The sequence below is a fragment of the Macrotis lagotis genome, chromosome 1, assembly GCF_037893015.1.
Source record: "Macrotis lagotis isolate mMagLag1 chromosome 1, bilby.v1.9.chrom.fasta, whole genome shotgun sequence".
NCBI lineage: Eukaryota > Metazoa > Chordata > Mammalia > Peramelemorphia > Peramelidae > Macrotis > Macrotis lagotis.
The window spans coordinates 667,140,099-667,157,234 of record NC_133658.1 but is presented as its reverse complement, the minus strand read 5'-3'; the positions used below and the strand labels follow the sequence as shown (position 1 = coordinate 667,157,234).

Sequence of the window (17,136 nt, the reverse complement as noted above, 5' to 3'; positions counted from 1 at the left end):
CCAAGTGTTTGCCATTTTCCTATATTTCCATTCTTCATATATGTTATAAATGGCCCATAATGATAAAAACTTATCCTGGAGTGATTGAATAGTTTTATTAACATTCCTGCAAGGACAAGCAATTTCCCCTATTGGGAAAAAGCCCCAAATTATGAAATGTCTAGTCTTATATACAATTTGAGAGACTTTTTCCTCTCCTCCCAGTCAGCTATTGGTTTGAATCATCAGGCAAGCAATCTAATGGATATGTCTATCTCATATGTCCTTAATATGTTCCCCTTCCCTATTTATACAATGCATGTTATGTTCTTTAGCCTCAATCATCATGGGGGGGGGGGTGAGTTACTATGCATGAATCTTTATGCTGGTGCAGTTTTGTAAGGTCAGGGACCCTAGGTTAACCCAGACTAGTTGGAGCAGCTTCAGTCTAATCTCAAGTCTGGTATCTTTAGGTCAGTTTGGAAGACCTCTCCCAGTATGGTTGGGGTCAATTCCTTTATCTCCCCTTTTGTCTTACTCCCACATTCCAGTTCATAGATTTTTGTGCCTATCAGTCTAATCAATAGCCATATTGATCAGCAGAACCCAGTCTTTGTAATGTATAAATTTAACTAACAGCCTCCTCTTATATCCTGTGGAAACTAAACACCCTATAATTTCTCACAATATATTCCCTCCCTTCCAAATATCCTATTATCCAGAAAAACTGGCCTCCTAGCTGTTTTTCCAACAAAGCTTTCTATCTCCAAACTACCTATTTTAAGAATTTGTCCCCCTCCCCCTTCCTTACCTATGCCTCTTGGCTTCTCTGACTTCTTTTGAGACTCATTCCAAATCCCATCTTGTATAAGGACCTTTCTTGTCTCCCCACTACTCTTATACTCACCACTATTAGTAACAACTATTGCATAATTATCTTGTATATAAATAAATATTTTCATGTGGTCTCTACCATATGTCTCAAGTCTTTTCTTGATATCAAAGACAATGCTTTATCAGTTTCTATAAAGTATAAATTTAGAGAATAATAAAACATTCTGGCAAGTACATTATAGAAGTGGATTATTTGCTAACTTCCTATTTTGACCAATCTTTGATAATTAATAAACTAATTAAAATATATTTAATAAAATGTATCAATAAACCAATCAAATAATAAACATGGTACTAGGTTTATTAATTGATTGGTTTATTGATACATTTATATGTCTATTATTTGATTGGTTTATTGATACATTTTATTAAATATATTTTAATTAGTTTATTAATTATCAACTCTGAAAATCAAGTATTTTGAAAGCTAAATGTATCAAATGACTTTGAAGCCTAATTATCAAAAATTGGTTAAAATAGGAAGTTAGCAAATGGTCCATTTGCTCTACTGCAAAGAAAATTAAGCATCCTGCTCCAAATAATAGTTTTATGACATGCCATGGAGTCTGTTTCTCATCATGGCTCATGTCTGTCCCCCTCTAACTGAGAACAACTTTTCTGTTTGCTTGTTTTTGTTTTTGCAAGGCAATGGGGTTAAGTGACTTGCCCAAGACCACACAGCTAGGTAATTATTAAATGTTTGAGACCAGATTTGAACTCAGGTCCTCCTGACTCCAGAGCTGGTGCTCTATCCACTGCCCCATCTAGCTACCCTGAGAACAATTTTTGCACCATTTGCCCAATATCTGTTCAGGGTGTAAAGATTCCTAAGTTTGTAAACAGAAAGCCATTAAAATAAAACTGACCTAAGTCAGTCTTAATCATAGTTGTCTACGTGGCAACAGATGGACATGACTAATACACTTGGAAGTACTGTTGAACATGGAAAAATGTGAAACTTATTGGAAAGTGAAAAATCAAGGGTAGCCAAATCGATTTGGAAATCATTAATATACAGATGTAGATGAAATCATTTGGCTCTCCTAATTGTTAGTGAAATCATTAATAAACCTGCGAAAGAATATTAGTGAAGTAGGGAACATATTGGATAGGAAAAATATGTTTTATAATTAATCTATTCCCTCTGTACTGGCCATGTATCTACTCCCCCCACCCACCCCCTGCATTGTCCAAGTTATGAAATGAGATCAATGAACTTTTATTAAAGTACCTTTCTGCCCCTTAAAAAAATTCACTCACTCTTCAGTTAAGTTGTTCATCTTCCTTAGGGCAAGCAACCATTCTAGGGGAATGTGATCCCCGCCCCCCCCCCCCCCCCCCCCCCCCCCCCCCCCCCCCCCACCGCCAAAAAAACCCTCTCATACCCATATACTCTTCTTTACTATTTATCCCCTGATGGCTTGTCTTCCTTTAGGAAGGCAGCTGGCTCTTGGGGAAACATGATCCTCCAAATAACCTTTCATTTTGTAGAAGGAGAAATATCTGTCTAGTTTTTAATATTAAGAAAATGTTAATTGTGCCTGTGTGAAAGCTCCTTAGGCTATAAATTCTCTCCTATTGTTCAATGTAACTCCGTTGTTAAATGTAAATTCACCAAGATAAAAGCTATCTCAGCTCTTCCCTCTAACCCCTCCTCCAGCTTCCAACCTTTCAAGAATGGGTACCTGATCTCAATCACTTAGGGGTGGTAGGATCCCCTTTTGTCTTCTTTTTCCTGATTCCCCTGCACAGAAAGTGGGCAAGATAATAAAAGATCTTACCTTTCCCTTGGGTATTCTCACCTAGACCTTTGTTATTTAGCCTATCCTCAAGCAGCTTATTGTCTCACCTTGAAAAATGTTTAAACTGTGAACTTTTCAGGCTTGTGAAATAAAAAGCCTGAACTTTTCTAGTTAGTCTAGAAGACTAACTTCAGGGCTAGGCCATGAGTTTTTCACTTTCAAGAACTCTCATCTTTACCTTGGCACACTAATTCCCCAGCATCAATTCCTCTATACCTTTTCTTACTGTTTATCTACTCATGGATCTCTTTCCCTTAGTTTCTGCTAATCACAGAAATATATAAATAAACTTTTTTGTACTTAAAATTTCTTCTTTTCAGAGTCAGTCTTTTACATGAATTCTTTTATGTTCTGCCTAAACCTTTATCTAGCAATATCTTCCCCCCCACCCAACATTAATAGAATGACACCTCCAAAGAAAAGGTAAAAAAGTGTTTTCAAGTAAACTCCAAAGCATTGAATTGCATTGGGATTCAGTAGACCTACAATCATAATGAAATGTAATCAAAATGAAAGGGGGATTTCATTTTGTTTAGGGATAGAAAGCCTCCATTAGGAGTATGAGAAGTCTATTAGGAATATGAGAATAGAAGAAGTTGGATTGAGGGAAGAAGTTATTAGTGCTTTTGATTCTCCTGGTTTGAATCTGGTTATTCAACACCAGTTTTAAAATCAACCGCCTGCATATTCCTTCTTACTGCTAGAAAATGTTTTTATTTGATAGTCTTTGAGTAAGGAACATGTAATATATGGGATGGCAGGAAAAAGAAATGCCAATCATCTCCTATTATTTGGAATTTGGTGCTCTGAGGCTAAAAATGTGTAACTCTGAATACAGATGTATTCAATTTAATTGCATATATCATATTAAACCAGCTAACAATTATGAGCACTGTGATGCTATATCTGGATTTCATTACAAAGGCTATCTCATATCAGTTCTCAGTGAAATTTATCCCTAGGGAAATTTTTCATTCTCCTATGACTGCATTGTACCTTTCTATTTTGAGGAGAATGAGTTTAATCCAAATATTTGTTTTGATTATGTAAGTTCAAATACTTAAAATATCAATAAAACTTAACCAGAAGAGCCTATTTGCAAATATATGCCTTGTTGTTTGCTATTTCCCTAAATACTGTAAACACATTTAGTGGGAACAATGAAAGCTTTATCCAATCCCTTTATAAAGATGAGTAATGTAGATGATAATGTAACATGAAAAATCAAACTGACTTGATATAGAGAACTAAGATTGTCCCATAACAAAACCAAAATTTAGACTGAAGGCCAGATTCCTACCCAAATCATGTGGCATTACTGATGGAAGGATATGATGTAGAGAACCATGAATGTAGCTTTATTGATGTTAAAATCTTGTCAATTGTGGAAGACTGCTCCTGAGATATAAACTGACCTTGATTGTTGATTGTATCCTGTTGTTGCCCCTTGACCCTGTTGTTTTGTATCTTGTCCCCCATTTCACCTAACCTTGACTGTAGACACTGGTGTGACGGGAAATGGCATGTTGAACCTGGAGGATGCTCATCCTGGTACAGAAAGGACAAGTACTTGACTTGCCATTGGAAGATACCTGACCCAAGGTGCAAGACCCCTCCCGAAGTGCTACCCCATGCCCAACCTACCACAGAAAGGTATTTAACAGGAAGCACTGCTGCTTCTTTCCTTCCTTCCCTTCTTTGACTCCAGAAGGATGAGTTTTTCTCACGCTCTTTAACATTTCTTCTAGTCTATTCTTAAAGTCATTACTGCTTTTCTAGGAGTTTTAACCTATATAATTGTAGCTATAATTTGCCATAATGAAATCCTGAGCAGTTTTAAATTCCCAGAGAGTTTGAGAATTCCTTCTCCTTTGCAGTGGCCTTAAATTTTCTGTCTTCATTCTCTAAATCTTTAATAATTGATAACTAACAAATAGATTTTCATCTTCTAAGTGTTCTGAAATCTTCATTATCCCTAATTATTATTTAGTGTTTTATTAACATGTGCAGAATTGATTTTTTTTCCTGTTTCTGTATATATTCCATCTTAGTCATGGGAGAGAAAAAAGTAGGGTCTGAAGGTAGCCTCTATACATTCACTCCAGGTTGAGCCTTCTGACCAAATGACAGAGTTTTATTGATAGAGGAAAGCGTTATTCTTGTTGGAGAAGAGGCAGTCAGAAGTCATCACTTGGGAGGAAATGTCTTTTGGGTTTCCTCCTGTCTGTTAGTTCTTTTTCAGTCTCCTTTTCTGAATTATCATGCATCTTTTTTCCCCTTTATCTCTATTCTTATTTCTCTCAAATCTCTATATTTGGTCCTCATTTCAATTAAACTCAATTAAAATTTAATTTCTTTAACCTGCTAGAGATTTCATTTTGGATATGTTATGGATATTTCTCATATTTTAATTTTATTTATTTTACTTCAAGCTTAAGAACTAAAACAAGTATTTCACAACATAACAGAATAGAAAAAAAGATGTGTACATTAAACTGTGAATCTATTATATAATTTGCTATTCCTTTTAAATACAAAATAAAGTTATATATAACTTTTATTTTTTCCCTTCTGTCTTTCCACCCTCCTTACCTTAGAGGCTGATACCATTAGATCCATTAGATACAAGTGCGTGTGTGTGTGTGTGTGTGTGTGTGTGTGTGTGCGTGCACATGCATGTGTGCACAAAAAAACCATTCTATACATTTATCAATTCTTTCTCTGGATACAAATAGCAGCTCCCTTCATATGTCCTTTGTAGTTAATTTGGATATTTATTTTAGTCACTCTAAGTTGCTCTTAAAACACTATCTTTATTACTATAACAATGTTTACTTGCTGCTTGTTTCACTATTTTTAACTGAGTATCCGTGTTTTTTCTGAGATCATCAAGTTCATCATTTCTTATAGTACATGGTATGCACTACAACTTGTTCAACCATTCTCCAATTGACAGACATTCCCTCAATTTCCAGTTCTTTTCCACCACAAAGAGAGTTGCTATAAATATTGGAGAACATATAGGCTCTTTTCCTTTTTTCTTAATCATTTTGGTCAATGGTACTTGACTGGAGCAGAGCCATGCTTATCTCCTCTATACTATTTTAGCACTCCTAATTATCTTGGGAAATAGACCTAGTAGTGATATTACTGGGTTAAAGGGAATAAACCATTTAATAATTCTTTGGTCATAATTCCATAATACTTTCCAAAACAATCCTATCCTACTCATTTTTTATAAAGTCATCTTTGGACCTTCTTTCTCTGTTTTACACAACAAATAAGTTGCCAGATCTTCTCCATATACATTCCATTGTATATACTGCACACCTACATTATATGTTTTCCATGAATAGCTAAAAGTTTTCTGAAAAAGATCTGGGATTTATAGTGAACTGAAAGGTCAATGTGAGTCAGCAGTATAACATGGCAGGGGAAAAATAGTTAACCAATGCATTAAGAGGAGCATATCTTCCAAGAACAGGGAGTTGAGAGTTAGACTATGTTCTTCTACTTTTGGCACACCTTATCTGAAGCATAGTATTCAGTTATGAGTACCAAAGTTTAAGAAGGACATCACTGTAAAAAATTAAAGAGTTTTAAGAGAAGGTTAATTAGGATGGTATGAGGACCTTGAGTTCTTTTATCCTGAAAGAAAGTTGAAAGAACTAATCATGCTTAGATTACAGATGGGAAGATTTAGGAGGGATGTGTTGACTATCTTCAAATAAATGAAAAACATTCATGTGAAGAAGGGATTAAACTTGTTCTTTCTGGACCCAAATGGCAAAACCAGTGACAAAAAGGGCAAATTGGGGTTGATATCAATGGAAAGGCTTCCCTAATGATTAAAGATCCAAAGAGGGGCGGCTAGGTGGCGTAGGGGGCGGCTAGGTGGCGTAGTGGATAGAGCACCGGCCTTGGAGTCAGGAGTGCCTGGGTTCAGGTCCGGCCTCAGACACTTAGTAATTGCCTAGCTGTGTGGCCTTGAGCAGGCCACTTAGCCCTATTTGCCTTGCAAAAACCTACAAAAAAAAAAAAAAAAAAGATCCAAAGAAATAGAATGAGTGACCTCAAGCACTGGTGGGTTTCACTGTCTAAGAGGACCTAAATAGGATGACTGGATGACTTTTCATATACATATATATATATATATATATATATATATATATATATATATATATATATAATGAGAGAGAGAGAGAGAGAGAGAGAGAGAAATTCTTTTGACATAGAAAATAGAAGAGATAGTTTTAAAGGTCCTTTATAACTCTTCAGTTTTATGATATTGCCTTTCAGGGTCTTAGCACTTTACATTGGCATAACTAGATAATCATTTCATTGGTTTCTCTCCTTCCAGTCTCTTCCCTTTCCAATGCATCTTCCTCAGGTACTGCAAATTCATAAATCATAGAACTCTTCTGCTCTTTTTATTTTTTCCAAACCCCTTAATTATGTCTCAATTACTTCTAGGACAAAATGAAATTCCTTAGTCTGTCATTTAAAGCCCTCCATAATTTGTCACTCACTTTTCTAGCCTAATTTAATTATTTTAGTAAAATAAGTACTTATTTCTTGTGACTCATCCTAATGATTTCTAATGCTTTTCAATAATCAGGAAAAATCTCCAATAGAATGTAGGATTTGAGCTGAGTCTTAAAGAGAGTCATGAGGTAAAGGTAAGGGAGGGTATTCCAGATATTGAGAAAAGCCATGGGAAAAGAATGGAGGTAAAAAGATGGATCGTTTTGTGGGAAGAATAGCAAGTTTCAAAACCTCCAAGCTACTGGCAATAATTCTTCATAGGAAAGTTAATAGCAGTTGCATGATTGGAATTAGAAGTATTCTCTGAGAAAAAATGATAGCAATACTATTTAATGAACTTATCAGGAGTTCATTTCACAAGTATAGATCATAATCCATATACATTAATACAAACAACTCATATATACATGGTTCTTTAGGACTTTCAAAACATTTTCCTCAAATTGGCCTTATTGGGTAATACAAAAATTTCCAATTTTTAGGTTAAATGGATTATCTATAATCCTACAACTAAGATGTGCCTGAAGTCAGACCCAGGTCTCCTAATTTTCCATCCTATGCCTGTTCTACAATAGTGCAGGTAGGTGGCACAATTGATAGAACACTTGATCTGGAGTCAGGAAGACTCATCTTTGTGAGTTCAAATATGGCCTCAGACTCTTATTTGCTGTGTGTGACTCATGGAAAGTCACTTAATCCCATTTGCCCCAGTATCCTCATCTGTAAAAAGTGAGCTCTAGAAGGAAATGCTAAGCTATTCTGCAGTCTCGCTGCCAAGAAAACCTCAAATGGGGTCATAAAGAATTAGACACAGTTCAAATGAAAAACATAGATCATGACTTGAAAGGAACCTCAGGGTTCATCTAGTCTCATCTTACAGATAAAGAAAATGTAGTGACTTGCTCATTGTTACAAGACAGATTGCATTGAAAAATTGCTTCTTCATTTTCACAGCTTGCTCTTTGACTGTTCACTCTCTAAAAGGGAGCTATCCCCAAGAATTGTATTTTTAACTATTTTCTTACTCTACATTCTCTCCCTTGAGTTTTGTGATAGTTGTTCAGTCATTTCAGTTGGGTCCCACTCTTTCTGATCCCATTTAAGATTTGCTTGGCAATGATTCAGGAGGACTTAGCATTTTCTTCCCCAGAACATATTTATGGATGAGGAAACTAAAGTCAAACAAGGTTAAGTAACTTGCCCAGAAATCACACAGTCAAAAAGTATCTGAGGCCAGATTTGAGCTCAGGACTTCTGGCCTGCTGGTCCAGCTCCTAACTCATTGTGCTACCTAACCACCTTTGAGTTTACTATTGGTATTTAAAGGTCCACATAACCTGGCATCTACCCACCTTTACAATAGTGTCTGTTATCTCTATATAGAAGATGAACAAAACTGAATTCCTAACCAAGTTCCAGATTCAGATTTCTCATTGCTGGATATCACTATCTGAATGACAACCTGACATTTTAAACTTAATATGAGCCAAAGTAGACTTGGAGAATTCTGCTTAAAAGTCTCCTGTCAATTTCTTTGTTTTCTAATAGCATCACTGTTTCTCAATAAGCTGTCTTTACCTCGAGTATCTACCTCATTCTCACTTTCTGTTTTTAAAATTAATTTATTGAAAACAATATTGAATGACAATGCAATTATTTAAAAGTCCTTTTAAACATCTTCTACATTTAAACATAAACATCTTTTTATTTAAATTCAACTCTTCTCATTTGTCATAGAAATTTATATTTCATTCTTCACCCATTCGTTCCTCGTTTATTTTTCTCTAAAATATTTATAGTTACTGTAAGTTTCACACCTGCATATTTATCAAGTTGTGTAATTTTATAAAGATACCTCAAATAAATGTTTTCTTTTATGTTTGTTATATTGCCATAGAGAAGTAGTATCAAACAAATAGAAACAGATCCCTGAAGGTCTGAAAAATGACTTGGAAAACCACAAATTATTTCTTATGTTTTTATTTTGTTCAATATTTCTCAAATATATATATAAATACATATATGTATATATGTATACAAATAAATAATCATTTTGATGCTTTAGATGGTTATTTTCTCTTGTCTGGATTATAGTAATAGGATACTAAATTTCCTGCTACTATCTCATCATTCTAATTCCATCTAGATGCAACTACTACAATAATCTTCTAATTGTATATTTCTAATCATGTGACTTCTTTGTCTAAAATCTTCAATATTTCCATATTACCACACAAATAAAATCTTCTTATATTTGCCAGAAATTGTCTTCCATGATATGACCCTATCTCTTTAGACTTATATTACCATTTTTATACTCTAGTCTCCAACTAAAAACTATATTAAGCTGTTCACCAATTATGCTAAAATTCCCTCATTTCTTCCCTTGTGTGTGTGTGTGTGTGTGTGTGTGTGTGTGTGAGATATGTGTGTTTATTTTTTGACACTATCTCGCAATCTTACCCAGGCAGGAATTGCACCCTCTAATGTCCTTTTTCATTCCCAATTCACCATCCTTAAGCAGCCTCCACTCCTAAAAGCCCACCACATTGGTCCAAGATAGTGCAGATACATGATTGTTACCTGTACTAGGTCAGAACTCCTGAGTTTAATTGATCTATAAGATTCAGCTTCTAGTAGCAGGGACTATAAACATGTGCCACCATGTCCTGGCCTTAGGTCCCTTGATTTTTGTGCTCTCTTCACCTAGCATGCCTTTCCTTATTAAATTCTTCCTGTCAACTCCTACCTATCAAGGTCCAGAAAAGTCTTTCCTGATTCCCACACCTAGAAATTATCTCTGTCTTTTGAATTCACTAAGATTTTTAACCTTTCTTATCATATTTTCAAATCATACCTTATATTATCATTATTTATTAGAATCATTGACTCTCAGATCTGGAAAGAAAATATAGAAGTCACTTAGCCTAATCTATAACTGATATAATACAAATCTCTATAAACGTGACAAGTGATCATCAAACCTCTCATTGAAGTCTCCATTTGAGGGTACTTATTACCTTTCAAGGAAGCCAAGTCTACTTTGAATATTTTTGATGATTAAGTTGTTCCTTATACCAAGTTTTATTTTATCATGTTCTCTAAACCCCAACTTGACTTCTATAGTCATATCTATCCATTTATCCCATCCATCTATGCACCCCTATTTAGCTATATTTGACCATGTCATATCAAACATATGCTCCACAAAATCCCTCATTGAGGCCTGAATCAGATTAAAATGTAATTGGGAAATATTTAACAAAATAAATAAAATAATATAAAACAGAAATAACATTCTATTTTAAAACGAAGTCGATGTGCCCTCAGAGATCCTTTTATCTAGATTAATGACCTGATTTTCTTTCTTTTTTTTTTGTAATCTAAAACCTTCATAGATGCCTCTTAACAACCTAGGATTTAGATCTGGAAGACAACTCAGATATCTTCTGGGCCTATCCTATTACTTTACATAGCTGCAAACCAAGGTCCAAGTAAATGATACAGAAGATAGGATTCAATCCTAGGTGGCAGTATTCATTCTACTGAAGAATTTTAATGTTTCTTTCTCTCACAAGACTCAGAACTTAATATAAAACCTAATACTCAGTAGAAACTCAATAAATTAATTCATAAATTATAATATAGTTGATGTTTAACTCTTCAATTTCATTCTCAAGAAAATGATCTAATAATAAAATAAAACAAAAATCTTTCCTCATCTAACTTCAAGGTCTTCCTTGACTATACATTATTTTGTGTCTTTTCTTTAGAGGAGAATATGGTCCTCATATAAAAAGCATATAATAATGCTATGTTATTGAATAATAATGTATACTAATTTTAAAAGTATGTCATGCATATATTTTCATATTCAGGGAGCCAGCTGTTAAACATTTGCCAGCAGATCCCTCTCCCAGGCTAAGCATCCCAAGCTTCTTCAAAAGAGCCCTAATTGACAAATATTTGAGTTTCTTCAAAATGCTACCTCTACTCAGGATGAAATTTAGTTCTCTCACCAGAATACAGACTACTTAATGAGACAGAAACAGAAAAAGGAAGATTTTAGAAGGAAGCAAGTCAGATAGGATGGTTTCTTTCATTTTAAAACTTTGTAGATATAGTTAGAATTCCATTATATGCCCTGAGTCAAGTCAGCAAAAGTCTTATAATTAAGAAGTAGTCATTAGGTGGAATTTCTCCAGAGAAAAAAGGCTTAGAAAAGAGAATTAACTTTTGCTGGCCATTTGCCTTGGAATATACACTAGATTACAAGACTGATTTTAACTCCTTTAAAAAACCCTCAGGAAGATCCTAACTGGAAGATTTAATGGGAAAAAAGTTTGACAGGAAGGAAGGAAGGAGAAAAGGAGGGAGGGAAGGAAGGAAGGAAGGAAGGAAGGAAGGAAGGAAGGAAGGAAGGAAGGAAGGAAGGAAGGAAGGAAGGAAGGGAGGGAGGGAGGGAGGGAGGGAGGGAGGGAGGGAGGGAAGGAATGGAGCAAAACAGCAAAAAAGGAGAAAAAGAAGCAGGAGAGAGGTTGGAAGGAACATGAGAAAGAGAGAGGGAGAGAAAACAGAGATGGGAGGGATGGGAGAGGGAGAGATCTAATAAAAACAGAATGAAAGGGGATTTTAAAATACTGTTCAACTGAGTTAATAAGAATTAAATAATGAAACTGCAGTTGTCATCTACTCACCTAAACAATTTTTATAAAGGTATGCTTTAATATATATAAACAAATATAGCAAAGTGTAAGTAGCTATGTGTTGTGAGGCAGAATCCTTAAAGAGGAAGAGTAGTAGAAAATGAGTAAAAATTAATGGCCACAGCCAATGTTGACCTATGGTGAAAGAGTACATGGAACCTTATTTTATGACAGCATGGGAAAAGATGCTCTTACCTGTAGTTATCAATTGCCTACTACTTTAGTTTGATTGTAGTTGCCATAGTATAGTCCAGTCTAGTTATTAAAGTTGTTGGATCTTGTATAAAATTATGGCCCTGTTAGCCTGTAGAAATATTTTTCTATAGTATACATACACACACACACACACACTCCTTAAGATATTTATATATTCAAGTATAATATGCTCATCTCAAATAATTATTATTTTGGGAAATTAATGTTTTAGAATACATTTTATATTAACTAGTGCAAAAGCTCTTTAAAAAAACACAATAGCCTATGTCCATAATACAGAACTTGATACATTGTGAGATGAGACATAGATTTTTATCATCAAATTTTATTCATGAATAAAATTATCTTGATCTGATCTTAATAATATCAATCTGGCATTTTAAAGAGCATAGACAGTGATAACTGGTCTCACCCTCCCTTCAAAAGTATTTCTAAAGAAAGACCATGCCTTAAAATTTTGTTTATAATCCAATGTATAATTAAATGGATTGTTCTTTTTTGTTTTTTTTTTGGTTGCTTTTTTTTTACAAAAAAAAAAAAAGAAATAATTAAAAACAAACACATAAATTACACCATAATTCTCTTCCTTGTTATGAGTTGAAATGTTAGACAAATTCCACAAAACAGAAGCCAATGACATGACAAGAAGCAAGTATTTAATTAAATGCTTTGCAGAGATACATGACTAAAGCTCTGTGCATGGCTTGTTCTTTGGGATGGTCCCAGCTGTTTATTTTTAAAGGAACAAATTAAAAAAGAGATCAGAGCAAACAAATTCAGAAAAGAAATAGAAATAAAAACCTTGAAGCAGTGGCTACCTGCATGTTCTCATCTAATTAAACACACAGGCATTACAAGACCATAGACTATGTGACAGACCAACAGTGAAAGTGCATTGTAACATTGCTCTTTCAGACATGGGAAGTCTATAGCTAGACTCTTTCAAAATGTTATTTGGTGGTAATCATCTTTATTTGTAAAAGCTTTACAGAAGGAATTTTAGCACCATCACTTTTTTAAAAAATTGTTTTTGCCCTGCCTATCTCCATTCTTGGAATAATAACAGAAGCATAGCACCTTTTAGTATCTAAAAAAATAAAAACAAAAACTTAATGAATATTCAATGAATCCCAGCTTCTAGAGATGAGGTAGCTCATGCTAATAAGTGTTGGGTAACTATCTCACATAGTTTGAAGACTACAATAACTCATTGTACGTATCCTGCTTGTTACTAAATAGTCATATTCACAACTTCTTCTTTGTCATACATCACTCTGAGGAGAGAAAGAATCCCAACATAATGAGGCTGGAAATAGATGGCACATATGTGTGAATTCTGTTATGTGGAATCCAATGGCTTTTAAATAGCAAAGTACAAAGATATTCTTCTTCAGATGCATAGAAGTTAACATCATCCACATTAATAGAATTTAGGTATGTGAGCCAGGAAGAAAGTAAGGACCTTTGAAATGCAAGTGTGTACAACAGACATGTTGAATTACATATTCATATTTTAATACTTCTTAAAAATTTGGGATGCTCAATTTATTTGACTTTGATGACATCAGTGACATGGAAAGATGCTATTTAAACAATTTAGTTAAGGTAATGAGAAATGAATATGATTTTAATAGCTTTTTAAAAGAATATCATCCAAAATTATTTGATATATCAACATCTATAGAGAGAGAGATATGTCCATTTCTACAGGTCCAAAATGTATGTGACTGTATTTTATATACTGGGAATGAGAGGTCACAAAAGTGCTCTACTTTTCTGTTATTTAAAATGGCAGCCAAGCAAAAGAAACATTTCATCCTAATTTTATGTATCCCAATCATAATGCTAGCTATCAGGAAGAATAGCTTGCTCAGAAGTAGTATGCAACATGTACAATACATGGAAATAAACTAAACAAAAAACTGAGACCTATTTGTTTCAAAGTTGATTTTTTTTCTAAGGTGGTTATTGGCTGGTCCTTTTAAAATCAAACTGCTGCACTCAAAGTTGTCTAAAATCACTTAAAACTGGAGATTTGTAAGTAAAATAAATATTCTGAAGGAGGCCAGGCATTTAGGAAGAATTGTATATACAATGCTGATGCAATATCAGCTATTATTTCAAGAGTCTCAGGATCAACTTCAATCAGTCTAAGTTCTTGTTAAGGGTGATGGTCATAGTTGATGATTGTGGTCACTGTGGATTGACCTCATCTTACTTTACATAAAACAAACCGATCCAATTTCAATGCCAAATTCTTGATCTGTACTGCCAACATCCACAGGGGCAAGATCTACAATAGGTAAGCGTGCCACATTCTGTGTTCTGTATTCAAAGATAGTCTTGCCCACATTTCCATTACGTCTCTAGAATACAAAGGAGAGATGAGTTATGAGTGGGTTAAAATGATAAAAAATGCTCCAGATTGTAACTCTTGTTAGTAAAGCATATTCCCCAAAGAAATTCAAAAATCTGAGAAATTAAATATAGTATTGCCTGTTAAGGATTTTGTAATGATCTAAGTTTAGCAATTTAGCAATTAATAACTTCATTAAGAGCTTATTATTATTTGCTAGACACTAGAGATACAAAGAAAGGCAAAATATGACCTCTGTCCTCACAGAGTTCACATTCTAATGGAAGACACAACATGCAAACAATTATATACAGATATGTACAGGAAAGGTGCTCGAGTGAGGTAGGTAGGAAGTCAACTTTCCAGCATTTTAGAGGCATTTTTTTAAATACTGACTCATTAAAAACAATACTAAGTATCATAACTTCTTTACTTAAACTTACCAGGGATGATAAAGAGATAAAAGGAAGGACAGATAGCCTAGGTTAATAAATTATTAGAGGAAGACTAATAAAGTTGTTTATAGTAATAGTTTTTGCATGCAAGAAAATGTAGGAAATTATTTGCAAAACTGAGGACCAAGAACCAGCTGATTATCAAATTTAAATTAATTTGGAAACCAAAAGGAGTACTCACAGTGCATGTGTCTTCTAAAACAGTGTATCTAAACCGACTGTTTCCTTCTGCTTTGATTTCTAGGTCATTAGCACCTTTGAGAAGTACAGCTTTCTTGAGATTCTTGGATTGGTCATCCATGTAGCCTACACTGTTTTTGCAAATATAGGTGATGTTCTGAGATGCTTCTTTTGATAAAAGACGCAAAAAGGTCATCTGAGTAATAGCTGTATTAGGGGATTGACTGTCTCCATACACAAACTAGGAAAAAAAAGGTTCATTTTTTACGGTTAATGAAGAATTTTAGAATTCCTAAGTAATAGATTCCAAACAAGTCAATTTCAAATTATTACTACTATGTTCACCATCTGTAATATCCCTGAGTATGACCTTGTACAAATCATTTAATCACTTTGACTCATTATTCCTTTATCTGTTAAATGAAGGAATTAGACTAGAAGGTTTCTCAAGTCTTCCTCCAACCCAAAATTTATAAAAAGATATCTCTATATCTGAGAGATTTAATAAATACTAAATATCTAAGTTTATATTCCATTATGCAATAATAGTGTAATTGAGAAGTGATATAAGAATATGTGTCTGTTAATTCTTACATATATTAAAACTCTTTAAAATAAAACATAATGATTATATTTTGTTGTCATTGTTTTGTCATTTTAAGTTGTGCCTGATTCTTGGCAAAGATAATGGAGTGTTTCATCATCTCCTCCAGCTCATTTTACAGATCAGGAAACTGAGGCAAACAGACTTAAGGAACTTACCCAGGGATCATATTGCTCAGTAAATATCTGAGGCCAGATTTGAAATCGTCTTCCTGACTTCAGACTTGCCACCTACCTGCCCCAATAATCATATTACTTACCAATTAATATAACCAAAAGAAGGAAAATGAAATGTTTTAAATAAATTGCCATTCTGTTGACAAAATATATTTTCATTTTGAAAACTAGGTCAGGAAGTACTATTAGATAGATTTCAAGTTGTATCATAAAATAACTTATGATTTACATTGCTAATAAGTTGGATTTATCATGTTACATTCTTTTCTCTTCCATATCAACTGCAAATTCAATACTATTAGGGAAAATCAACTGCATTCTCTATGTTAATGAAAACATCAGTAACAAACATATGCAGTTTTCCCCAAGGAACACTTATACACACACACACACACACACACACACACACACACAAACACACACACACAAACACACACACACAAACAAAAAGACAATAAAGGAAATTTATTTTGAATCTGGTTTAGTCCTATGTTACTAATTCAAATGTTTTATTATATTTTGACCTGTTATGATGATGATAATTTAGTACTTGTTTTAAAGTAAAGCTTTTTCTTCTCCATTAAAAACATTAGAATCTTGCAAACATTTCTATGTCTCTAGTATATAAATATGTGGCTTGTTTTAGACATTTTGAAATAGAAGTTAAGAGTTAGAGGTTAAATTGGAGATAGCAAACTTCAACTGCATCTAGGGAAAATAGAGGAGACTAAGGCAAAGTAAGAGGAAGGATTGGAATAGGTACAGAAAAAAAAAGAACTAGAGCAGCATTTTAAAGAGAGGAAGCAGGAGCTAAGGGGGGAGGGAAGTGTAGGAATGGAGAAGAAGACCTAAGAATAAGTAGAACAGTTAGGAATGAAGAATGGAGATTGAACAGCCTGTGAAATTCTGGATCATCTCCTTTGAACTCAAGAAACACAATATAGAAGGTTTTACTGAACTTTTTTGCCCTCTTTGAAGTTCTCTATTCTAAATTATCAAAGAGAAGTTCAGGGACACATGTAAACACAAATAACATTGTCTTGCATTTTAAGTAACGTTCAATGTGCCAAATGAAAGATATGTATTAAGGCAGAATTATATACATTTATGAGAAACTGTCCCTAAGAAATTATTTTTTAACAAAATATCTTACAAAGGAATGCTTAAAAGACAATGATGCTTAACCAATAGAAGTAATTATTAAGAATTTATATGTAATTATA

The 17,136-nt window shown here is 34.0% G+C and overlaps 1 protein-coding gene across 1 annotated transcript in view; it reads right to left on the bottom strand.

Moving 5' to 3' along the window:
* Positions 1 to 12,776: 12,776 nt before the first annotated feature.
* The window catches only part of COL5A2 (collagen type V alpha 2 chain), a 182,149-nt gene continuing 177,789 nt past the window's right edge, over positions 12,777 to 17,136 (bottom strand). Inside the window, exons 52-53 of the mRNA XM_074215519.1 lie at positions 15,135 to 15,374; positions 12,777 to 14,508 (exon numbers count right to left, since the gene is read on the bottom strand). Coding sequence (XP_074071620.1) covers positions 14,362 to 14,508; positions 15,135 to 15,374 — 387 coding nt within the window. The 3' untranslated portion in view covers positions 12,777 to 14,361. The remainder of the gene's footprint in view (positions 14,509 to 15,134; positions 15,375 to 17,136) is intronic.